Raw genomic sequence first — 26,850 nt, forward strand, 5'->3', positions numbered from 1 at the left:
GTCTTTCTATTTTATGGATTTCAGCTCCCAATTTGGTAATATCTTGATGTCTACTTCTTTTCTTCATTACTCACTCACTTTTTTCTGTTTTAGACTTTAAAGCATGTTGTTAAATTGCCAGTGTGAGAGCTCTCCAGTTTTTTCATGTAGGGATTTTTGTGCTACAAACTTTCATCTTAGAACCACTTTCAAGGAAGAAAAAGGGACACCTAGAGAAAAGTGGTTATAGTGTTTATTACTAGGTTGTAAAAAGTTTCCTATGAAAGCTATCTAGAAGGGAAAGCAAAAAGAACATAAGTGGGGAAAGAGAAAAACTTCTCATAAGGGAAAAAAATTCTTCTAGGCTATGGAAAAAGAAAAATTCTACTCTATCTAGGTAAAGAGAAAAATTCTATTCTATCTGCCTTTCATCTCTTTGTCCTCAGTAGTTATACATCTTTCAGAATACATGATCACCTGTTACAAAGTTCATCACAAGTTCTCACAAAAAATCAAATCATAAATTGAAATAGAAGTTTACAACAGAGAAATGTTTACATGCATATCCATTAGGAGTAATTATCTGGCTAAACATTCATCACCTGCCTCAGCTCCACAGGTTCACTGGAGATTTAAAACCATATCAAAGTTACTAGTGGAGTTTTGTATAGATAAATCCAGTCAATATTTTATCTTCTGTCCTAGCATCTATGATAAATCATTAGTTCCCTTTTAATGACCTTTGGTTAATTGTTTTACAATCTCTTGGAATGTGCTCTGACTAGCAGAAAGTCTGGTTACTAACTAAGAGCAATTAATGGGTGACACTTGGGAGACTGGCAGAGTTCTCATTGCAGTTTTGACTATCAGAAAAGGGCCTAATAGCAGTCCCGCTATAAAAGAGCTTAATAATAATTGATATAATTTCAGGAATTCTTATAGGATCATCATTAAGACTTAAGAAGTCATCTATTTGTCTATATTGCATCACTACCAGACAGCATATCTTCATGGATCTGCAGAGATCTGCTCCAAAAGGGTGGGCTATTATTTAATGATTGTTATATATGTTTAATAATAACAGGAAAAGCATGTTAATAGAGGAACCTTTGCTAAAATGAATCCATTACAGCCTTGCTGAATAAGGATGAACCTGTCGCAGATTATATAATAATCCTGAAGATGATCACCTGTTAGTTATTAGCTTGTCCCATTATGGCTCCTGACAAGTTCTACCTGAGAACACAGCTATATCACTCCTGGCATATACCCAAAAGATGCTCCATCGTATGACGAGGACATGTGTTTCACTATGTTCATAGCAAGTTTATTAATAATAGCCAGAAACTGGAAAGAACCCAGATGTCCCTCAAGCCAAGAATGGATGCAGAAAATGTGGTTCATTTACACAATGGAATACTATTCAGCTATCAAAAACAAAGACAACATGAGCTTTGCAGACAAATGTATAGAACTAGAAAATATCATCCTGAGTGAGGCAACCCAGACTCAAAGGGGCATACATGGTGTATACTCAGTTATATGTGGATGTTAGCCATAAAGTACAGGATACCCACGATACACTCCACAGACCCAAACAAGCTAAACAAGAAGGAAGGCTCAAGTGAGAATCTCAGACTCTCACTTAGATGGGGTATTAAATTAATCATAGGAGGCAGATGGAGGGAGAGAACTGAGGGGGAGCTAAGATGTGGAGGGGAATGGGGGTGTTCAGGATTGCTTGTGGGTAGAGACAGAGAAGAGGGCCAGAGGTCTGGGAGAATGAATGGAAATCTGCAGTTGGTGGGGTTTGAAGGTGGGGTGGAGGGTCATCTCAAAGATGTGCCAAGATCCAGGATGGGGGAGGTCTCAGGCATCTATGAGGGTGACCTTAGCTAAGTCTCATAGCAATGGGGATATGGAACCTGAAGAGGCAACCTCCTGTAGCCAGGAAGGACCCCCATTGGAGAATTATGGACATCAATCTACCCACAAAACTTTCAACCCAAAGTTTGTCCTGTCTACGTGGAATGCAGGGACAGAGATGGAGCAGATAGTGAGAGAATGGACAACCAATAACCAGTCCAACTTGAGACCCATCCCATGAGCACTGAGACCACTGATGGTGCTATCACGCTTGCAGAAAGGAGCCTAGCATAACTGTACTGAGAGGTTCCACCCAGAAGCTGACTCAGACTGATGAAGACATACACAGCCAAACAGTGGGTGGAGCTTAGAGACCCTTTTGGAAGAGTTAGGGTAAGGATCGAGGGTCCCGAAAGAAATATGAACTCCACAGGAAAACCAACAGAGTCAACTAACCCAGACCCCTGGTGGCTCTCCAAGGCTGAACCACCAACCAAAGAACATATATGGACTAGACTGAGGCCTTTGGCATATATGTGCAGCTCAGTCTTCATATGAGTTCCCCCAAACTGAAGAACCTGACTGTGGAATCCTTGTCCCTATCTGGGCTGCTTATTTCTGGCCTCAGTGGGAGAAGATAATACCTAACCCTGCAGAGACTTGATATACCAGGGTGGGGAGATACAGGGAGGGGTACCTCCATGCTCTCGAGGAGAAGCAGTGACTGTGAGGCGTGACCAGGAGGGCATCCAGTAATTGAGATGTGTTAGGAGCCATGCTGCGTTTGCTGAAGTATCTATACGCTCGCCATTATAAGATGGCGCTGGCTTCCTGTTCTTGGTTCTTCTTGACCTTGGTGTCTGCAGCTGTGCACACGCGCGTCGGCTCGAATTCTCCCGCTGATAGTACTATCAGTGGATATGTAAATGAGACCCCAGTCTGTAAGCCAATGAGGACAGATCATGTCTCTTTGATAGTATATAAGTCAGTACATTCTGGGGCTTGGGGTCCTTCCTTTGTTTTCCATCTTGCATCCTTCTAACTAAAAGAGCTGTAACAATAAAAGACGCTGTCAGAAGAATCTTGAGTGTGACGTGCTCGTTATCAGCGAGGTAGCATGTCGCAGAGATGTAAAGTTAATTAATTAATTATTAGAAAACAACAAAACACAAAGAATCAAAAACAAAAAATGTTAAGAGTTCAGAATTTTTTTGTTGGTCACAGAGATTACCAGTCCTACATAATGAAATTTTGCTTTCTTCAGCACTACCAGGGCTGACCCTGTATGTAAATTAGCTGCTGCTGTCAGCATTTGGGGGAGGGAGGAATCAGCTGCTACCAGCACTGACTCCAGTTGCCAACTCCATACTCCACTCCACTCGCTGACTTAGTATCTAAAGCCCAGACAATGGCCAGCAAAGGTGGTCCTAGAAAAAAAAGTCTGAAGGCTCCACTGAGTCCTGCCTTTAGCTAGGAATCCGGGGCCAGAGCATCCTCCTGGGCTCAGGATCCAGAGCCCTGCCCTTGGGACAGAGAGTTATTTTTTAAAAAAAAAAAAAAAAAAAAAAGCAGGGGTGAAAAAAAACCCCACAAATTCCAGGACAGGATTAAGCTTTCTGATGGACCTGGTCAAGCAGCACCAACACCTTATTTTTTCCCAAAAGGGCACATAGCAACTACTACTACCCACATAGATCTCCAGGTATAACCTCCCAGATAGAAACCATTCCCAAACAGGACACCATCTCTGGCACACTCCCACTTGCTTGATCATGCTAGGCACTTCCCTGACCTTGTCATCCTGGGGAACAGGAGCATTGCAGGAAATTGTCACGACTAGGTATCGACCAACAACCATTTTGATCATCAAAGGAACAACATAGATGCACCTCAGGTACTCATTCCCTCTGGATGGTCCTCCCTGGCTCAGGGGGGACATGCACACACAGTGGAGCAGGGTACCTACCACCTCTCCAGAGTGGCATAAACAGTGGCTGTTGTCTTGCCCAAACATAGTGGACATGGGCTGGACTGGAGCTCACCCTCTCAGGTCTGCAAAACAAAAGTATGGCAGGAAGCTATGAAAACAGGTGAAATCACTCTCTAAGAATGAGGCTCAAGTGAATGTGAAAGTATGTGACTAAAGAATTAGTAAGTGGGACAAGGAACAAGTAGGGAAAGGAAGCTTTCAAACATGGTGTGAGGGGAGAGAAATGGTTACTTATGTCAGTGGGAAAGGGGCAGAAGAGTTAAGTGAAGGATTAATTGCTAGGACTCTTTTTTCTCTTACCTGGAAGCCCTGCCTCTCATTCAGGCAAGAAGGAGAACTAGAGTGATAAATCTTATATTGATCCAGGAGAAGCAAAAAAAAATTTTTTATACAACCAAGTATGCACACACACACACCACACACACACACACACACACACACACACACACACACACACACACATTCACATTTGCATTTGCATTCATACACACATACTCATACAGTCCTGTTGGGCCCCACTACTTATCTCATATTGACACTCTTACACATCCCTACTTACATATGCAGCTAGAGCAAAAGCCCAAGTGGCAGTGCAAAACCGAACTCATTCTGGATGAAAAATAACTCCAACCTTTATTGCATAGAGAAAGAGCTTCTACCCTTTTATTGCTAAATGAATTAAACCCAGGTGTATAAGAAAAAAAGCTTAGTTTTATTTAATAAGACTAAATCTGGGTTGTTGTTAAGAAAAGTCCTGTTCCATCCCATGGTAAAGAGAGGCCTACCTGTTCTTTCTGCTCTCTCTGCAACTTCTTCTTTATCTCTCTTCATCCCTTTGTTATGCTTTGTTATATTTGGCAATGTTCTGCTGTGTCTCCCTTTTACCTTAGTTTCTAATTCTCTTTCTTCATTCTGCTCTCTCCTGCCACCTAATGTCATGTCTCTATTGTTCTGTACCTTTTTTAGGAGAGTAGATCACATGGTATCTATTTCAAAAGTTCCCTGTAAGTTTTGAACATAAATTCAAATCATAAATGGAATAAGATGTTGCGAACCCCCCACGCTTGGGCACCAAACTGTTGCTGCCCGTACTGCCCGTTCCGGTCCGAGGGTCAGGGTCTATCGAGAGAGAGAGAGTGGGGATAAAGGGGAAGAGACGCGAAGAATGGAGACAAGACAGAGATTCTGATCAAGTCTCGTTTATTGAAGGGAATTCTGAGCTATTTATAGGCTTTTGCCACGTGCCTTGTAGGAGTGTGGATACCACGTGCCTTGCAGGTGTTGATATGACGTAAGCCTTACAGGCGTCTATAGCGTGGACAGCACATGCACCGCAATGCCTTGCAGGCGTGGATAGCACGTGCGCCTTATGAGCATGTATGGCGTAGATAGCACGTGGACAGCACGTGAACCGCATGTCTTGCAGGCGTGACTACCACGTGCACCTTGCAGCTGGGGCCAGTAAACAGCAACACAAAATATGTGGGATATCAGAGTGTGCTTTAGCTGTTGTAGGCTATTGAAAACCAAATCTTTCGTCAGGGTATATGGTTCCAGATGGCTGCAAAGTTGATCTAGCCGCTTTCTGCTAAAGTCGGCTCCCAACAATAAGAAGTTTACAACAGAGATGTTTACATGTGCTTCCATTAAGACTAGTTATCTAAGTAGACATTCATTTTCTGTCACTAGCTCCACAGGTTCATTGAAAGTGAAAAACTATAATTCTTATGTCTAAGTTAACAATGAAGTTTTGTATAGATAAACCCAGTCAATATTTATCTTCTGTTCTTACACCTACAAAAATCATTCGTTTTCTTTGATGACCATTGGTTAATTGTTTTACAGCCCTAAAGGAAGGTATTCCTAAGTCATAAATTTGTATCAATACCTGCTTTCTAGCTAAGAAGCAATTCACTGGTGACATATGAAGACTAGCAGAGTTCAAATTGCAGCTTTCATCTCACAGAAGGCTCTGATTGCAATCCTCGTGTAAAGGGCTTAATTATTACTAGTATAGATTTAGGGATTCTTATAAAATCATAATTCGAGATTAAGAAATCACCTATTTGTCTAGATACCATCACTAGAAGATGCTATACCTTTGTAGTTCTCCAGAAAAGCTGCCCAATAGGGTAGACTAATGCCCAGGGATTATATTTTAATTTAGTAATTACAGGAAAGGCATATCAATAGCAAAAATTGATCCTGAAATATCATTACTTGGATCTTGTTCCAAGGGCTCAATCATCACAGTTCACATGACACTGTGAAATTATCTCAAGAATATCACCTGCTGGCTTTTAATCTCTCTTAGATGGCACCTGACAATCATTATCATCGTCATCATCATCACCATCATCATAATTATCATCAATTTTCTCTATCTATAGTGATTTCAAGTTTCACCCATCTTGGTAGTCTAGGCTAGCATTTGTGGTCTCTTAAAGTTTGTAGTACATCTGTCCAGTTTCTGATGGATTTTAATATCTCCATTGAGAATTAACATGTATTTCTAATAGGTCATCCTTTATATGTTAGTTGGCATTTCCCCCTTGCAGGTTTTAATACACTTTCTTTGTTGTCCACTGAGTGTTTTTGGTAATATGTGCCCAGGGAGCTTTATTTTCTTGTCCAGGCTGTTTCATACTCTGTATGTGCCTTTACTTTGAGAAGCCTCTCATTTAGGTTAAGGATATTTTCTTCTCTGACTTTGTTGAAATATTTTGACCTGAGTATCTTCTCCTCCTTCCTCTATACTTTATTATTCGTATATTTGTTCTTTTTGTAGTAATCTTCTATATTTCTTGGATGTTTTGTTCCTCGATTTTCTTTCTTTCTTTTTCTTTTTTTTCTCTTTTTTTCTATTTCAACCTTTTTTTAGCCTAACATTTTCTCTGATTTATGTATCTATTCCTTCTATCATTCCTTCAATGCCTGAGATTCTCTATCCCATCTTTTGTGTTTTGTTGTTAAGGTCTGTCTCTGAGGGTCCTACATGAGTTCTTAGATTTTTTTATTTCCAAATCTCTCCCAGTTTAGGTTTTCTCTATTGATTCTGTTTCCACTTTCAGGTCTTGGACTGTGATTTATTCATTTTTATTCCACAGTTTGTGTTTTCACATTTTTTTTTATTTTTCTTTTTAAGGATTTCTATCATGTTTGTAAAGGATTTGTAAAGGTTTTATTCTTGTGCTTCAGCCATGTTGAAACATTCAAAGCCTTTTGTGTAGGGTAGGTGGTTTCTAGTGGAGACATATTGCCCAGGCTGTTACAGGTTGTGCTTTTACTGGTTGTGTTTTTACACTGGTGTGGGACTTGGAAAATTGTAATTCTATGAGCTGATATTTGGTTTTGTGTTGTAGAAAATATCTCATCTCAATCTGGGGTTTTTACCAAACTCTTGATCATTTAGTTCCTGGATAAAAGACACATATGACCTTTATACTTATAGTAAGCCTTACATAGCACAAGAGCTGGGCACATATCTATCCTCTATGCTATTATGTCTATTTGCCAATCAATAATACCATTATATAATTTGCCATGTTTTGTCTGAAATGCTCTTAACTCTAATTAGCCAATCCACATGGCCATTATTCCATAAAATCACCAAACCCATGGTGGCATCCTCTCCTCCTCACTTTCTTCTCCTACCCTTCATGCTTCTTCTCCAACCCCAAGCCCAGAAACCCTAAACCCTGCCTATATCTCTACTGCCCATCTATTGGCTGTTGGCATCTTTATTTACCAATCAAAATAACTTGGTGGTGAAGTCACATAATGTCACTTAGGTCTACAAGTGGACTCTCTGGGGCATTCAGCATGTTAGATAAGTGTGCCTTGACTAAGCTATTTCCTGGACCTTCACCAGAATTTAATAAACAATTTCAATTAAAAACAATCCTAAGTCTTTGGCTTTGCAGGTGTGGTTATTTGGATGGGAATTACCCATGTAGGATCATTTATTTAAATTCTTGTTCCTCAGCTGATGCAAATGTTTGCAAAGGGTTAGGAGGTTTGATCTTGTTGGAAAAGGTGTGTCCTTTGAAGCAGGCTTTGGAGTTTCAAAAGCCCATGTCATTCTCAGTTCTCTTTGCCTCCTGTTTGGGAACCAAGTGGATACAAGCTTTCAGTCACTACAGTACATGCCTGCCTGCTGCCATGCTCACATCCATGATAGTGATGGAACTGTCAACCCTGAAATGAAATATCTTTTAGAAGTTGCTTTAGTCTGAGTGAATAGGAAAATAAATAGAGAAAAAGAAAACCTCAAACAGCAGGTAGGGACATGAGCTTAACACTAAACATGCCATCCTGAGTTTGTTTGAAATTCAGGGGTCTAAGGAGAAAATTAATTCTCACAAGTTGTCCTCTGACTTCCAAACATGTGCCATGATGTATGTGCACCTATGCAAACACACATTCAATAGAAAAATGTAAACAAGAAAGTTGCAAAAAACGACCCTTTATGGCCTTCAAGGGATTAGACTTTAGAGAATTACTATTTAAGGAATTAATCCTTTGAGTCTAGAGCAAAATATATGACTATTTACATAAGATTTGTTTAGACTTCTCAGCTTTAATTTTTAGTGTATAGATCTTTATCTGTTTATCATATCTATTAGTATTGATGATATTCTGGTAATGTATAGTTTTAAATTGTGCTTGTAAGATTTCATTATTGATGTGATTTTTACATGCAATATGTGACTTTTTGTATCATGAGTATTTTTTCTCTACTTCAAAGTTTGGCTGTATGTTGTAGACAACCATTTATGTTGTCAGATAGTTAGCCTGCTCATATATTCATATATATGGGAGTGGTTGGATATGCAGAGAAGACAGTTTTGCTGTCAGTTTTTTCCTGGGGGGGGTGCTTTTTAAAATATAGTACAAATTGTGTTTTCTATACAATATTCTGCTCATAGTTTCCTATCCCAAAGCTCCTCCTAGCTCCTTCATCCCCATCCACCCAGATCTATCTACCCCAGGCCTGCCCTTGGTTGATATATACCTATACCCAGTTGAGTCTCCATTGGAAGAAGAACAATATTCCCTTCTACTGTAGTTGTCACTTGGAGATGACTTCTGTGCTAGTGACTTCAGACTTGTATCCATTTTCTCCTCTGAGAGCTGTGTTTAGACCTGTTTTGTTCCCTCCCTGCCTGGGTTCTGAAACAAACAAACAAAATAACCAACCAACAAACAAACATACAAATTTAAAGCAGGTAACAACTGACTGCACACAAAGAGGCTGTAGGCTCCCCTTTGGAGATATTACTGTGCAAAACTTCCTTAATAAAGCAAAATCAAATCCAAACCACAAAGGGGACACTCTAACAAATTATGATTGCTTGTGTATAGGAAAAACATTTTTTCCCAAAACACCCTCTTTCAAATTAATAAAAACTAAGTCAGTCAGTCAGTCAGTCAGTCAGTCAGTCATTACACACATACAAGCAAGAATGCATACATACATACATACATACATATATACATACATACATAGACAATAAACTAACAAAAAATCAAAAACTAAAAACTTTCTGGGGTAAACATTCTGCTTCCAATACATTCACAGAACACTAAATTAAAAACAAGCAGAAGCAAACAGACACAGAGAAACACACAGAGACACAAACAGACACAAACAGACAGACCCCTCCCCCCCCACACACACAGTACAGTCCAGGCAGGCCAGCCTCTCAAGTAAGTCCTGTGTCTGCCTCCTGTGCCTCTGCCTCTGCCTCGCCTCTGCCTCCTCTGCCTCTGCCTCTGCCTCTGCCTCCTCTGCCTCTGCCTCTGCCTCTGCCTCTGCCTCTGCCTCTGCCTCTGCCTCTGCCTCTGCCTCTGCCTCTGCCTCTGCCTCTGCCTCTGCCTCTGCCTCTGCCTCTGCCTCTGCCTCTGCCTCTGCCTCTGCCTCTGCCTCTGCCTCTGCCTCTGCCTCTGCCTCTGCCTCTGCCTCTGCCTCTGCCTCTGCCTCTGCCTCTGCCTTTCTGCCTCTGCCTCTGCCTCTGCCTCTGCCTCTGCCTCTGCCTCTGCCTCTGCCGCCTCTGCCTCCCCTGCCTCTGTGCCTTTGCTTCTGTCTGGACTGTCTAATATGTTTTGGCACCACGTAGAGAGACTTTGTCTCTCATAAATGAATGAATATAGAAAAAGATATTCATCTGTCTATATATGCATGTGTGTGTATGGTGGCTCAGGGGGCAAAGCTGCTGGCTGTCAAGGTCTAGGTAAAATATTAAGGCCTAAATGGAATGTGAAGGCCTAGATCAGATTAGATAACACTTAACCTGGTGTACTGGCTGGTCTTGTGTCAACTTGACACAAGTTGGAGTTATCACAAAGAAAGGAGCATTGGTTGAGAAAATGCCTCTATGAGATCCAGCTGTAAGGCATTTTCTCAATTAGTGATGGGGGGGGGGACCTTGTGGGTGGCACCATCCCTGGGCTGGTAGTCTTGGATTCTATAAAATAGCAAGCTGAGCAATCCAGGAGAAGCAAGCCAGTAAGTAACATCCCTCCATGGCCTCTGCATCAGCTCCTCCTGCTTTCTGACCTGCTTGAGTTCCCGACTTTCTTTGGTGATCAACAACAATGTGGAAAGTGTAAGCTTAATAAAACCTTTCCTTTCCAACTTGCTTCTTGGTCATGTTTGTGCAGGAATAAAAACCCTGACTAAGACACCTGGCTAGCCTGCTGCTGGGAGCCAAACCCATGAAATTAAGAAAACCTCATGAAATTACCTGCTGTTCTGGAAAACCCTAGTCAATTCCCTGTCTCAAGTCCCAGGAACATAAAGAATATCTGGCATTTAGTGTGATAGTCTTAAGCTATGATCCTTGCCTAAACTTCCTGTTTTACTATGTCTTTATAACCTGCTGCCTAAAATTAAAGTTTAAGCACTTGATCAGGACTTTTAGACTTGCGCTTCTTCTTTGTGTCTCATGTCCCTTCAGTCTTTTGCCCCTTCTCCCTAGGTTCTCATTGAATTCCCCGAGGGGAGTGGGGGTGTGTGTGGAAACCTGCCATTTTGTGCTGTTACTAATATTATAAGGACACTTTTTCATATGTTGTTTCCGCCTGAGTTGATTGCATATTCTGTTCCGTTCTGTGTCCTAGGAAACCAATCACACTAGAAGCTGGTCTAACTGCTTCCTTTGTTCGATAGTTACCCACAATAAGCTTGGGACCTAAACCGACTACCCAGCAGCATTTTTTTTTTTTTTTTTTTTTTTTTTTTTTTTTTTTTTTTTGGTTTTTCGAGACAGGGTTTTTCTGTGTAGCCCTGGCTGTCCTGGAACTCACTCTGTGGACCAGGCTGGCCTCGAACTCAGAAATCCACATGCCTCTGCCTCCCAAGTGCTGGGATTAAAGGCCTGCACCACCACCACCCCGCCCAGCAGCATTTCTTTATGAATGTGTTTAGTATAATGAAGCCTTTGCTCACCACTATAGTCTTCATCATTATGAAAGTATTCATACTGGAGAGAAATTCTATGAATGTTAGGTTTGTGTTTAAGCACAGAAATTCTATGAATGTTATGGGTCCATTGAGATCCAACACAGTTCAAACACCAGGAAAATGGAAATGATAAAAAAATTTTTGTAGCCAACTTGCTACTGATTAATCAGGACCACAAAATATACTCAGAAGCTTAACTGAATCACCCAACCCCACCCCCACCCTGAGCCAGAAAGTGATATAGATTCCAAATGTGAAAACCACAAACATCTGTGCCAAGTTACAGCTACATTTTCCACCAATCAGGATTTCCTTCTGTCGTTACTCTATGTCAAATGATACAGAATGTAGGTTTTATGATCTAGCCTATCACACCCATTTATTCTTTTGTGCTTATAATCAGGCATTATATTATGAGGAATAAAACACATGTAATAGTAATTATGGTCAGAAACAGTCATTATGTTTTGGGGAACAAAACATGAATAATGAAACCTGGCCAGATATTGTTAAGTATACAGGTCCCATAGCACTTGGGACTTGAACTTAGTTTCAAACTATGGTTAAATGGGGGTTGTTAGCAAAAAGGCAGTCCTTAGGGCAAGTCTCTTTTGCTTGTTTCTTTATTTTGCTTGTTCCCAACATTTAGATATCATATTAATCTTTGAATACATGACAGATTCCATGAAGTATTCTGTTTACATTTAACCCAAAGTGAGATTAATGCCAAGGTTGTTCTTTCTCCTTAAATTGGACAGGGAGGAAAATGAGGCACTTTTTAAATAAATTACTTTTTTTGGTTTTTTGAGACAGGGTTTCTCTGTGTAGTCCTGGCTGTCCTGGAACTCACTCTGTAGACCAGGCTGGCCTCAAACTCAGAAATCCGGCTGCCTCTGCCCCCCAAGTGCTGGGATTAAAGGTGTGCACCACCACCACCCGGCTAATAAATTACTTTTTTGATATGCCTGTTTTAATAACATAGCTTCCAATCACTAACTCTGGAGTCACTATTACAAAAAAAAATCTGATAGTGACAGTGTGAGTGATTTTGTAATTTTCCAGCATATTTCTTCATGTTGTCAGGTGAATGAAGACAGACCAGATTGAAAGGCATATAGTTTGAAGGCTTTACCTTGATTCAAGAAATATTGAATTTCCAACTTTGGAGATATGTCCAATGCACTTTCAGAGTTAAGTCAGGTCAGATGATTGAGACAAGGGCCATTGGCTGTAGCTGTATGTGTCACATTACAGAGTACAACAGCTAACATTGCACATAGGAGCCAGGTCAATAGTATTGTATTAATGCCATTTTCTCTACAGAAAAGTGCCTGATTTGTTTGAATACATTTTGTATCCAGCAACTTTGCTGAAGATGTTTATCAGGTTTAGGAGTTCTCTGGTGGAAGTTCTGTTGCATACTTAAGTAAACTATCATATCATCTACAAATAGTGACAGTTTGACTTCTTCCTTTCCTATTTGTATCCCTTTGATTTTCTTTTGTTGTCTAATTACTCTGACTAGGACTTCGAGAACTTTATTGAAAAGATAGGGAGAAAGTGGGAAGCCTTGTCTAGTCCCTGATTTTAGTGGGATTGCTTCAAGTTTCTCTCCATTTAGCTTGATGTTGGCTACTAGCTTGCTGTATATTGCTTTTACTATGTTTAGGTATGGGCCTTGAATTCCTGATCTTTCCAAGACTTTTACCATGACGGGGTGTTGGATTTTGTCAAATGCTTTCTCAGCATCTAGTGAGATGATCATGGTTTTTTTTTCCTTTGAGTTTGTTTATATGGTGGATTATGTTGTTGGATTTCCATATATTGAACCATCCCTGCATTCCTGGGATAAAGCCTACTTTTTCATGATGGATGACTATTTTGATGTGTTCTTGGTTTCAGTTTGTGAGACTTTTATTGAGTATTTTTGCATCTATATTCATAAGGAAGATTGGTCTGAAGCTCTCTTTGTTGAGTCTTTGTGTGGTTTAGGTATGAGTGTAATTGTGTCTTCATGAAACAAATTGAGTAGTGTTCCTTCTGTTTCAATTTTGTGGGGGATATTTCTTAATTATACCTTCTGAAGTGAGAAACCCTTTCTGAACCTTGATCTTTTAAGATGTTCAGATCCACCTTTGAGCCGGGCTATAGATTCTTTTGACAGCCTACATATATAAAGGACATTGAACAGGGTAGTGTTTTTGAAATTTGTAGTTGCTCTACTTTTTTTTTTTTTTTTTTTTTTTTTTTTTTTTTTTTTTTTTTTTTATAAAACAAAGGTGACTTGTTTGTTTGTGTTTTTAAACTGGCATTAGTAAGTACTCATTTCTTCTCTGAAATAAGTACACACTGAAGATCAGCTGTAATATCCTGCAACATGAAATCAACCAATCCTTGATTTTTCAAATTTCCCTTGGCTAACAGCCTTTATTAGGACATTCTATTAAATACCCTTTCTATACACATAGAGAGATTCATTCTCTGGAGGATCTGAGATATGTTTATCTAGAGAACCTGTACTACTCCAACTGTGTTTTTTCTTCACTTTGCCACTGAGGAAGATGTGCTGGCTAACAATAGTGCACTGCAGTGTTTTCCTTATGTTTCTGGGTTTTCTTCAGGATTGTTTGATACCTATCATCTGGTGAAAGGGAGCTGCAGTTTCCCAGAGCCCAGCATGAAACCACAAAACAAAGCTCTTGTTTCCTAAAATCCCTCTTGATTGTTAAAAGCCAGGCATCCTTCCACTTAGGGGCCAACTGCATGGCTGTTGGAGGACCAAATTTCGACGGTACCAAGCTTGTCGCCTGGATCAGTTCTCCGTGGAACCCAAATTGTGGGCGGACACACGTGGCGAACCTTACCTGCAGCGCCAACATTGGGCCAAGGCAGAGGTCAGAGTGTGTGTACGAACAAATGCAACCCCATTTCGGTATCTGTTTGTTGTCATTCGTAAATAAATAAGCTAATCAGACCTTTCTTTCAATTTCGAGACTCTCTCATCGCCTCTGTACCCGGTGGCGATTTTGCGACAATTTACATCGTTTCGCGACAAGGAATTACGGTAAGATCCACTGGCCAATCAAGGCTTCCAGGAAGACCTGCCAGTCAGACAGAGAGGCGGGTGATTCCGGGTGCTGTTCGTTCTGCAAGTCGCTGTACCTGTGCAGATTTGAATGGTTCTCTGTGTCCTGCACTGAACTCTGCTGTTGGGTGCTGTGAGGGGACCTCAGGGAAGCTCTGAAATTGAGACATGGTGAGCCCAGGATCACTGCCCACAGTGGGTAGGGGCAGGCGGCTGAGAAGTGGGAGCTAGAGTGGTGGGTCCTTTCTGGGGCTGGATGGGAAGCATCAGCCAGATGTGACCACCTTTGAGGTGATTCTGAATCTGCCCAAAACATTTGGACCAGTTGCTTTCTTGTAGAAACACGGGTGGTTTCTTTGACTCTGCAGCACATGTGTGCAAACCCCTTTGTCTTGTATACTATACATTAAGAAGACAGGAATAAATCTCACAGGTTTGATTTCATACATTGCTTGTTTTTGGTTTGTTTAGATTTTGTTAATTTTTTGTTGCAGTTTTTTATATTTTATATGTTTAGTGTTTTTATTATTATTTTGGTCCATTCTGTATGGCATTTTGGATGTTTCTTGTATCTTAATAGGCATTTTCTTCTTTAGTTTAGGAAAGTTTTCATTTATTGTTTCATAGAAAATATTTTCTAGATCTTTGAGCTGATATTCTCTTCTATTCCAATCATTTGTAGTTTCGACTTTCTCATATATTGCAGAATTTGTTTTTGTTTAGTGCCAGGAACCTTGTAGAATTCATGTTTTTTTTTTTTTTGACTAATGTATTTGTTTTGTTCTGTTAATCTTTAATGCCTGAGATTCTGTCTTCCTTTCCTGTTCTGTGGGTGAACCTTGCCTCAGTAGTTGTCAGTGTACAGGCAATTTCTTTGGTCTGCTATTAGGGACTTAGCAAATGGTTAAGTCATTCCCTGCCTCCATCACCTGCTGCTGTTGTCATGTGTGCTTTATACACATGGACCACCAAATACAGCAGCTCTCTATTTTCATCCCTGTCTCTGTTCTGTGCACATGCCCCCTGTCTATTCTCTTTCTCTACACTCATGGCTCTCTCTCTCTCTCTGCTGTCTGTCTGTCTGTCTGTCTGTCTGTCTGTCTGTCTACAGGTCCTCTTCTGTGCCTCTATCCCTTCCCCCAAGTTCTAAATCCTCTCCCTTGCCCCAAACAACCTCTTTTGCATCATATCTGTTGCAGGTTTTAATTTCTCAGAACCTTTTATGATAGAAAGCTTGAATTTCTTGGTGACATATTTTCCTGGCTATTATTTATTATATTCCTATGCTGGTGTTTAGGCCTCTGGATTTGAGGTGATTATTGATCTAGGTACTGGTTTCTGGATTTGTCTTGTTTGGGCAGCAGGGATTTGTTCCTGGGTTACAGTTTGATGTCTAGATTTTCAGGCAGAGTGACCAAAAGTGAAAAGGTATGCAAAGACGTGCCCAGACAAGCCCAAGTGAGTAATGGGCTATCTGGTGTTTACTTTTCTCTCCCCCCTTTCTGAGAAGTCCAAGGTTTCATGGTCAAAAGTAACTAGTCATCCTGCCAGCTCACACGTAGCTGCTTCTGCAAGTTGCTGATGTTTGACTATCCAATCATATGTAACCGTGCCAAATGTTCCCACTCTTCCCAACCCCTACCCATAAATATCCCAAGTTTCCTGGGTTCTGGGTTGGATCCTCTATCTCCTGTGTGAGATATGTTCCGACCCAAGGTCCCTCGCCTTTAAACCTCCTCTGCAATTGCATCAAGAAGGTCTCTCCTGTGTCCTTGGGTGCATGCAGGACCGAACTTGAGTGAGGGTCTCCAGGCTGGGGTCTTTCATGGGCACTTCTGTCCATCCTATGCATACTCTTTGGTACGTGACTCAGTCTCTGAAAGTCTCCTAGCGTCCAGGTTAGTTAACTCTGATGGTCTTCTTATGCACTTCCTGTTTCTTCAGAGGCCCTCAATCCTATCTGCAACTCTTCCAAAAGACTCCCTGAGCCCTCTCCAATGTTAGGCTGTGGGTCTCTTCGTCTGTTTCAGTCAGGTGCTGGATAAAGACTCTCAGAGGACAATTATGCTAAACTACTGTCTGCAAGTATAACAGAGCATCTTAACTATTGTCAGGGATTGGTGCTTGCCTATGGTATAGGTCTCAAGTTGGGAAGGGTATCATTTGGCCAATCTCTCAGTTTCTGCTCTATCTTTGTGCCTGTGTTTCTTGTAGACAGGTCAAATTTTGGGTGGAAAGGTTTTAAGTTTGGTGTCCTTAACTGTCCACTGGGATCTTACCTGCCTGCAGCATCTATATCTCACTGCTATGCATCTCAGCTAAAATCACCCCCATAGATTCCTTGGTGCTCTCTAATTCATGGTCTCTGGCACATCCTATAGATGCCTCCACCCTTCAACCCTCGCCAGCTGCAGATTTCAAATCAATATTCTATCTCTCTGGCCCTCTCTTGTCTCTTACCACACCTGTTCCTGACCCTCCTTTCACTTTCTTATCTGCTCTTCCATCCAGTTTTCTCTCTTTCATCTGCCTCCCATGACTGTTTAATCCCACTTCTGAGTGAGATTCAACTGTGCTCATCTGGGCATTTCTTCTTGTTTAGTTTTTTTGGGTCTATGGAGTGTAGTGTGCTCTTGCTGTATGTTATGATTATTATTCACTTGTAAGTGAGTACATACATGCATGTGCCTTTAGTTCTGGGTTACCTCACTTGGGATGATAGTTTCTAGTTGTATCCATTTGCCTATAAACTTCATGATGTCCTTGTATTTAATAGTTAAATAATGTTTCATTTTGTAAGTGAACCACATTTTCTATATCCATATTTTGGTTGAGGGATATCTGGATTCTTCCAGTTTTAAGCTGTTATAAATAAAATGGCTTTGAACTTTGTGAAGTCCCTACTCTAGCTCCTCTACCCACACAGAGTCCCTCCCTCCAATATCTTCTGTTTCTCCTTTGAGAAGGTGTGGGCCCCTGGGTATCTCCACATCATGGTGCATCAAGTCTCTGCTGGGTTAAGTGCATCCTCTCCCACTGAGGCCAGACATGGCAGCCCAGTTAAGGAAACAGATTCCAAAAGTAGGCAGCAGCTTTAGAGACAGCCCCCGCTATAGTTGTTGGAAGACTCTCATGAAGACTGAGCTACACATCTGCTACATGAGTGCTACAGGGGCCTTAGTCTAGACTGTGTGTGCTATTGGTTTGCAGATCAGTCTCTGAGTGTCCCCTAGGGTCCAGGTGAGTTGAGACCATTGGTATTCCTGTGGAGGAGTTCCTATCCTCTTCAGGGCCATCAATCCTTCCCTCAACTCTTCCATAACAGTCCCCAAGGACCATTCAATGTTTGACTGTGGTTCTCTGCATCTGTTTCAAGTCAGCTGCTGGGTGGAGCCTCCTAATGGACAATTATGCAAGGCTCCTGTGTGGGAGCATAACAGAGTATTCCTAATAATGTTGTGGATTGGTGCTTGTCCATAGGGTGGGTCTCCAGTTGGGCAAGTTTTCATTAACAATTCCCTCAGTCTCTACTCCAGCTTTACCCCTGCATTTCTTTTAGACAGGACATATTTTATTCTGTGTGTCTACTGTGCTGTGGTTGAAACTGATTCTTCAGCTTTCTTCTCATGCTCCCATACATTCCCCATTTGGTCTCAGCCCCTAAATCACATAAGATACTGTATAAACATTTGGTATTCAGTGCTAAGCTATTTTGCAAGCCTGGTGATTTTGTATTTTTAACTTTATATTTTTTGTTTTTTGTTTTCAAGACAAAATTTCTCTGTGAAGCCCTTCCTGTCCTGATAGTAGATAAAGAAACCACAGAAGCCACCTGACATGTTTTTGCAAAATAAGCACATGCTTCTGTGCAGTTCTTCATCCACATCTTTAATTTTAAAATTCAGCCAAATATATAGATTATATTCTATTTCTCAGGATGGCATATGTTCATGATATCAATACCATCTGAGGCTTCAGAGTCATTGAATTCCAGGTGTATATCGTTCTGCCTAACTCTGTGTCTATTCTGAAATTTTTGAATAAATACGAGCATTATGCCTGTGTGCAAGCATATGAAAATCATGTGTGCTTCATCTTTACTGTTGTCAGAAGGTGGCCTCAGAACTCCTGATCTTGAAGTAATGGGGAGTTGTTGATCCCCATGTAAATACTAGAAATTGACTACCATTATGTGGAAGACCAGCAAGAGCTTTCCACTGCTGAGCTATCTTTCCTGCCCTATGTTCCTTATTTATGATCAACATATATATTACTAATATTTTCATCTGTCCATTTTAAACTGTTTAAACATGCATTCCCTTCTAGCACAATTTAATTAATATTGCTGTTTAAACTGGTTCACTTCATGTTTTTGCAAAATGAATACAGAACTGCAGTGAATGTATAATTCTTTGTAGGAACTTCAGTAAAGAACTGTGAGTTCTCTCTCTCATTTTTGTTTCCTTGGTTGATTTTTTTCAGGGGAGTGAGGGTCTTAATATGCCACTTTTGCTGTCCTGCAACACATCACATAGACCACACCAGCATCCAGCTCAATGACATACACCTGCTTGTACCTCTGTGATTAAAGACATGAGCAAATACAAGCAGCTTGCCCATCATTTTTGTAGTTAGTAATTGTTCATATAGCTTTTCAGATGTTTGCTCAGTACTGTTGATCTGTTTCCCCCTGCATATCCCTCTCAATTCCCATTTGTGTTGCAAGGCTATATCCTTTACACAGGGTTCAGAAGCAACACAGGTGAAACATATAATTCAATTTCCTTCTAAAGTGACAGAATGATTATATTATAACTTCTGTTTTAGGAAATAAGTGGAGGAAGCACCAGAGTTATATTATTATATTGTCTAGGAAGCATACATTTATTTACAGTGATGTCACAATCATGCATTGTGTTGTACACATGTATGGTATATTTTAGGATGTGGTGACTCATGATGATGTGCATGTGAACTTCACTGCAGAAGAGTGGAACTTGCTGGATTTGTCCCAAAAGAATCTCTACAAAGATGTGATGCTGGAGACCTACTGGAACCTCACTGCTATAGGTAAGACTGTGAGTTTTCTTTTGCTTTTCAAAATAAAGGAACAAGTGATTCTTGGTTATTGATGATCATCTGTTATTTCAATTGAGAACAAGGAAGATTGAGCTGAATAAACCAGGTTCAGTGCTGTCAAAATTCACAGTAACTTGAATTTTGCCTAATTTCCAATACTATATTATTCATTTTCTGGTACTGTGTTTTAGGTTACAGGTGGGAAGGTCATCATATTGAAAAACAACATCAAAGTTCTGGAAGGCATGAAAGGTAATTTTCATGTGCAAGCTGATACAAATATGCCTGTGAGAAAATTTTAATATGTTCTGGAATCTCTAAAGGAAAGCAAGTGTGTAAAATATCAGTCCTTTAAGTGTAGCTATGATGATAATATTCTCACAAAACCATGTACCTCACTGTCTGTTTTCTGATTTGTGTTTGCAAGGCATTCTTCTAAGAAAGCTGACAAGAAAACAGTGCCTTAAGAGAGATCTTTATTTGATTTGTAGCTCTATTAGAGCTATGCTGTGGAACTACCTGTCTGTATAGCCTTATAATATTTAGATGTTGCACATTGAATAGTGATAAACATGTATCCAAAACCTTCTAATAAGCAAATAGTCCATAGCAAAATTGGTAGTACTCAGATTCTTGTAGTGACATTGCCAACTTTATGGAGCAGTCAGTTTATGAGATTCAAGAATGTTGTCATGGAGAAACCTTAATCCATATACAGCAAGTCAACAAGGAACCAAAAGTCAAATGGTGTGAATTCAATGTGCAAACATTTCATTTTTTCTTCTACTTTTCAATGGCATATCAAGTGTCAGAATGGATAAAACCATTTGAGCATAGGGATATTTAAAGGAACCACATACCCTTTTCTTTTCTAGGACAATGAGAAGAAAGGTGGTATTCTGCCTTTGGGAGGCTCTCTGAACATGATAGATGTTTGCCATTAATTGTTTTTTTTTTGACTTTACTGGAAACAACCTAAAATTCACACTGCAGAAAATCCCTATGGGTACTACAAATATTGAAATTCTTTGTTTTTTTTTCCTGACTCCCGGTGCAACTGTATTGTGATTCACACTACAGAAAAATTAAAAACACAACCAGTGTTATCCAGCTCTGCCTCATTCCATTTTACTTCAGATATGTGAAATCCATCATATAGAAATCTCATATAGAAAAAGATGTTAGAAATATAAGCCATGTAATAAATGTTGTTACTATCACAGGAATTTTCAAAGAGGGAAAGCAATCCATAGGGGGGAGAACAGCATCAACATAGGAAGTGATAAAACCTTACAATCTGATTCTTTTTTTAATATTAAACCAAGCTGTAAAATTAGTTCCTATGGGTAAAATGATTGATAATGATAATGAATGTGGTTAAGCTTTCATATGTGCCAATTATCGTTGCAGGTATGTAAGAAGTCATAGTGGGGAAAAACCATATGAATGTAATCAATGTGTTAAAGCCTATTCAGAAGAGAGAACTTTAGAATATCATAAAAGAACACATACTGGAGAGAAACCTTATGAATGCGATCAATGTGGTAAAGCTTTTTCATTTCAGAGTAGTCTTCAGTATCATAAAAATACCCATACTGGGGAGAAACCATATGGATGTAATCAATGTGGTAAAGCCTTTGCAAGACCCAGTTATCTCCATTATCATAAAAGAACACATACTGGAGAGAAACCCTATGAATGTAATCAATGTGGTAAAGCCTTTGCAAGATCCAGTCATCTCCTAATCCATAAAAGAATACATACTGGACAGAAACCTTATGAATGTAGTCAATGTGGTAAATCCTATTCAGAAAAGAAAAATCTCCAGTGTCATAAAAGAACACATGCTGGAGAGAAATCCTATGAATGTAATCAATGTGGAAAAGCCTTTGCAACACACAGTCATCTCCAATATCATAAAAGAACACATACTCGAGAGAAACCTTATGAATGTGATCAGTGTGGTAAAGCCTTTTCTTATCAGAGTGGTCTCCAGTATCATAAAAATACCCATACTGGAGAGAAACCTTATGGATGTAATCATTGTGGTAAAGCCTTTGCAAGACCCAGTTATCTCGTAATCCATAAAAGAATACATACAGGAGAGAAACCCTATGAATGTAGTCAATGTGGTAAAGCCTTTTCACATCATAGTGGTCTCCAGTATCATAAAAATACTCATACTGGAGAGAAACCTTATGAATGTAATCAATGTGGTAAAGCCTATTCAGAAGAGAGAACTCTAGAATATCATAAAAGAACACATACTGGAGAGAAACCTTATGAATGCAATCAATGTGGTAAAGCCTTTGCAATACACAGTCATTTCCAGTATCATAAAAGAACACATACTCGAGAGAAACCTTATGAATGTAATCAATGTGGTAAAGCCTTTTCATGTCAGAGTGGTCTCAAGTATCATAAAAATACCCATACTGGACTGAAACCTTATGGATGTAATCAATGTGGTAAAGCCTTTGCAACACCAAGTTGTCTCCTAAGCCATAAAAGAACACATACTGGAGAAAAACCTTATGAGTGTAATCAATGTGGTAAAGTCTTTGCATCTCAAGGTAGTCTCCAATGTCATAAAAGAACACATACTGGAGAGAAACCTTATGAATGTAATCAATGTGGTAAAGCCTTTTCATGTCAGAGTGGTCTCAAGTATCATAAAAATACCCATACTGGAGAGAAACCTTATGGATGTAATCAATGTGGTAAAGCCTTTGCAACACCAAGTTGTCTCCTAAGCCATAAAAGAACACATACTGGAGAAAAACCTTATGAGTGTAATCAATGTGGTAAAGCCTTTGCATCTCAAGGTAGTCTCCAATGTCATAAAAGAAAACATACTGGAGAGAAACCTTATGAATGTAATTAATGTGGTAAAGATTACTCAAAAAAGAGAACTCTAGAATATCATAAAAATACCCATACTGGACTAAAACCTTATGGATGTAATCAATGTGGTAAAGCATTTGCATCATGCAGTCATCTTGAATATCATAGAAAAACATAATGGAGAGAAACCTTATGAATGTAATCAATGTGATAAAGCCTTTTCACATCAGAGTGGTCTCCAGTATCATAAAAATACCCATACTGGAGAGAAACCTTATGGATGTAATCAATGTGGTAAAGCCTTTGCAAGACCCAGTTGTCTCTTAAGCCATAAAAGATCACATACTGGAGAGAAACCTTATGGATGTAGTCAATGTGGTAAAGCCTTTACAAGACCCAGTTGTCTCCTAAGCCATAAAAGAACACATACTGGACAGAAATCTTATAAATGTAATCAATGTGGTAAAGCCTTTTCATATCAGAGTGGTCTCCAAAGACATAAAAGAACACATACCGGAGAGAAACATGAGTGTAATCAATGTGGTAAAGCCTTTGCAACAAGCAGTCATCTACAATATCATAAAAAAACCCATACCGGTGAGAAACCTTATGAATGTAATCAATGTGGCAAAGACTTTTCCTGTCACAGTAGTCTCATATATCATAAAAGAACACATACAGGAGTGAAACCCTATAAATGTACTCAATGTGGTAAAGTTTTTAGATGTCACAGTCATCTACAAAGACATAAGAACATACTATAAAGAAACTGCAGGAATGTATTGAATGAGGTAAAGCCTTTCCAGGACACAGTCATCTCTGAATCCACAAAAGAAAACATGCAGGAGTGAAACCTTATGAATGTAGTCAATGCGATAAAGTCGTTGCATGTCACAGTCATCTCCAAATACATTAATGAGCACATAGTGGAGAGAAGCCCTATGATTGTAATGAATGGTAATGAATGCCTTTGCATGTCACTGTACTTTCCAAACACTTAAAGGAACACATACTTTAGAGAAGCCTTATGACTGTAAGGAATGTGGAAAAGCCTGTGCATTTCACTGTAGTCTCCAAAGACAGAAAAGAACATATATTGGGCTGAAACCTTTTGATTGTACTAAAGTTGGTAAATTGTTTACATGCCATGGTGGTTTCTGAATACAGAAATGAACACATATGAGAGAGAAACATTCTGAAAGTTATCAACATGTTAAAACCTCTGCATGTCCTAATCATTTTCAAAAGCATGAAAGAATTCATAGTGGACATAAACTGTGGTGATTTATATATGCTTGACCCTAAGAAGTAGCAATATTAAGAGATGTGCCTTGTGGAAATAGATGTTACCTTTTTGAAGGAAGTGAATTACTATGGTGGTGGTCTTTGGAGCTCAGGCCAGTACAAAACAGACCCTCCTACCACTTGGCTGGAAGATAGTCTCTTCATGGATGCCTTCTCATGAAGATGCAGAATTCTCAGCTCCTTTTCCAGCATCATGCCTGCCTGCATGATGACATTCTTCCTGCTATGATGGTAATGGACTAAACATTTGAAACTGTAAGCCAGGCCCAATTAAATATTTGCCTTTAACACAGTTGTCTTGATTACAATGTCTCTTCTTAGCAATGGAAAGTCTATCTAAGACACAAGTTGGTACCCCAGACTTAAGGATTGCTATGATAGACCTGACAATGTTGTTTTGTTTTGTTTTATGAAGCTATGTGGATTTTTAGACTTTTGTTTTATATTCATTAAGTGGAAGTTAATGGGCCATTCTAGTAGGAATATGAAAGACATATGTACTAAGGGTGATTTGAACTTTGTATATAGTTTTTATGATGTTTTGCTGAAGAATGTTGCTGCCTTTTGCCCTGGTCTGTAGAGTGTCCTTGAAGATAAGGTAAAGAGATTGATGTTAATTGCATTGACAAAGGTAGTTTCAGTAAAGCAAGCAAAGCCTTTGACCTTTTTTAAGTCTCATGATGACTGTTTTGAGCAAGCATAGTAATCTTAGAAAGAAAAAAATATAAAATGTTAGGTCAAAAGAGAAAAGCCTCACAAGGAAGTTGAATGAAGCTAAATTCTGTGATCAATGATACTAAATGGTATTAAAGGAATGGTGATGTTAGGACAAGATTCCATCTACCTAAACATATGGATTTGCAGTTGTATGAAGGAGAACTGTATCATGTTGGGCATTATTGTTACCTGGTTATTGTTTTCATGTGGACACAAGAGTTACCAGTATGTGTGAAATTGACAATCTATGGATTGTGATTACTATTCTAGGTTTTCATCTTAAGATCTAAAATAAAATACTTAAGTACAGGCATGGTGGTAAATGCCTTAAATTCCAGCAGATGAGTGTCAAGCAGATTTCTGGTTCAAGTCATCCTGGTACAGAACAAGTTTTGGGTGAAGAAAAGCTTAGGTATGGGCAAAGTGTTACACACCTTTAATCCCAGCATTCAGGAGACAGAGCCATGCAGATCTCTGAGTTCAAGGTTAATCTACAGAGCAAGTTCAAGGACAGCCGAGCTTAGGCAGTGAAGTTGTTGAAAAATAGGAAGCTGGTGATAATATAATAGAAGGGGCCATGTTCCAGCTCCAGCAAGCAGAGGAACTCAGCAGCTTTGTCCATGTGGCTCTGGCTTTAGAGGCAAGAATAGAAGGGATTACTGAGACAACTGATGCTTGTTAGCTATTAGTGGGTATGAAGAAGAAACCAGCACCACTGAGGTGAAATCTTTGTTTGTTTGTTTGTTTTGTTGGTTGGTTGGTTGGTTTTTCTGAGACAGGGTTTCTCTGTATAGCCCTGGCTGTCCTGGAACTCCCTCTGTACACCAGACTGGCCTCGAACTCAGAAATCCACCTGCCTGTGCCTCCCAAGTGCTGAGATTAAAGGTATGCACCACCACTGCCTGGCTAGAGGTAAAATCTTCTGGTAAGTGTTTTCTGAGAAGAGAAAGAAGTTGTATTTCAGAGAATACAGTCCTGTGTAAGAGTCACCCAGGTGGCACTGGTTTTAAGGCATGAATGTTTCATGCAGAGCAGCTAGGGCTTGGCACCGTGGGGGGAGCATATAAGAGGAATGCAGTGAAGACTGCTGCAGAAGAACTCAATATATTGAAGATTTCAGTACCATGGGATGAGCAGAAAGAACAGCAGCAGCAATTGGGTGAAGTTGAGCAGAACCTAGTGTACTATAGAGGGAAGAGCTGGAGAAGTGACCCAGCTTCTTTCTTTTGCGGAGCACAGAAGATCATTTGTGGATCTCAGATACTGGAACAAGAAGCTGTAATTTTGAAGTTATTTTGGAGACTCCAATATTTTTAGGTTCCAGAGCTTCTCAGGAAACTACTTTCAGGAAATAAAATCAGCCAAAGGGAAAGAATTGTGCTGCGGTGAGCAGGGCAGGAAGGAATTGGAGATCTGAAGAACACTTGACATCAGACATGGAGATGGAGAGTTTGGAGATTTCCTTGCTGGCTTTTGGTCTTCTGTTGGCCCAGTATTTCCTCACAATGACATTTAGGAATGGTGAGATGTCAGGTGCAGCCTCACTTATACAATGAAGGCCTAAAAATCAGCCATAGGCCTAAGTTAGCCTGCTAACACAAAGTCTTGGTCTCTGTGGAAAAACACTGAACAGATGGCTATAAGATCTTGTAAACAAGTAGCCTTGGTGGAAATTTACCAGCCTGGATATAGTCATAGACCTTGTAGATAGGTAGCTTTGGTGGAGAGTACCAGCTTATATAAGAAAGGAGTGAATTATAGTGACTTGTCCCCTGAACCTTCACCCAGACAATACCTTGTTCTGGAAGATATCTGTACACCCCTGAAGACACCTATGCTCCTGCATCATCCCCTTTCCCACATCCTGCCTTTATGTGTATATATCCCTTGTGTGAAAAGTAAAAATGGTGGTTTGATCAGACTATAGACAAGCTGCCCGTTCTTTGCACCCCCTGTCCTCCAGTTCTCTCTTGCAGGTCTCCTGGTCCCAGTTCAATGCCCTGTGGGATTGGGGCATTCTGGTGCCTGGAACAGGGACCCTGGAGATTGAGGTGGACAGAATGCTGGCTCTGCAGATAGGGGTAGGCCTACTCAGTTTCTCAGAGCATTGAGGGTGGCTGCCCAGAGTGCCTGAGGGCAGTCCACAATATGTAGCAGTTTTTAGAGGGACTCCCTTAGGAGCTGTGAGTGAGCGCTCCTCCACATTTCTCAGGGCACACAAGAGAGATGACTCTTGGGGGTGTATGAGAACACCTTACATTCGCAAGGACACCACAGTCCAACCTGCTCTGAGACGATTCACGTATGGGAGAATCAGAGTGGCCAGATCTCGAGGTACAAGTGATAGGACATGCATTTTCTAAACTGTCACTCTGTGACAGGGCTCAAGGAGCCTATATTCCAGACGTGAGGAACTAGGGTTAAGAAAAAAGGATCTTTAAAAATTCTCTGCTTTCATTAGTGTTGTTTTCTCAAGAGGGGACTATTGATAAAAAATGCTATACTCCCTACAGAGGAGAT

At 40.1% G+C, this 26,850-nt stretch overlaps 1 protein-coding gene across 1 annotated transcript; it reads left to right on the forward strand.

Moving 5' to 3' along the window:
• Positions 1–14,404: 14,404 nt before the first annotated feature.
• LOC117717564 (uncharacterized) lies at positions 14,405–26,251 on the forward strand. The gene is given in 5 exon segments (XM_076911161.1): positions 14,405–14,556; positions 19,329–19,455; positions 19,656–19,716; positions 20,875–22,479; positions 22,481–26,251. Coding segments are annotated over 5 exon segments (2,388 nt in total). The 5' UTR covers positions 14,405–14,553; the 3' UTR covers positions 23,073–26,251.
• The last annotated feature ends 599 nt before the right edge of the window (positions 26,252–26,850 follow it).

The sequence above is a fragment of the Arvicanthis niloticus genome, chromosome 12, assembly GCF_011762505.2.
Source record: "Arvicanthis niloticus isolate mArvNil1 chromosome 12, mArvNil1.pat.X, whole genome shotgun sequence".
Classification (NCBI taxonomy): domain Eukaryota; kingdom Metazoa; phylum Chordata; class Mammalia; order Rodentia; family Muridae; genus Arvicanthis; species Arvicanthis niloticus.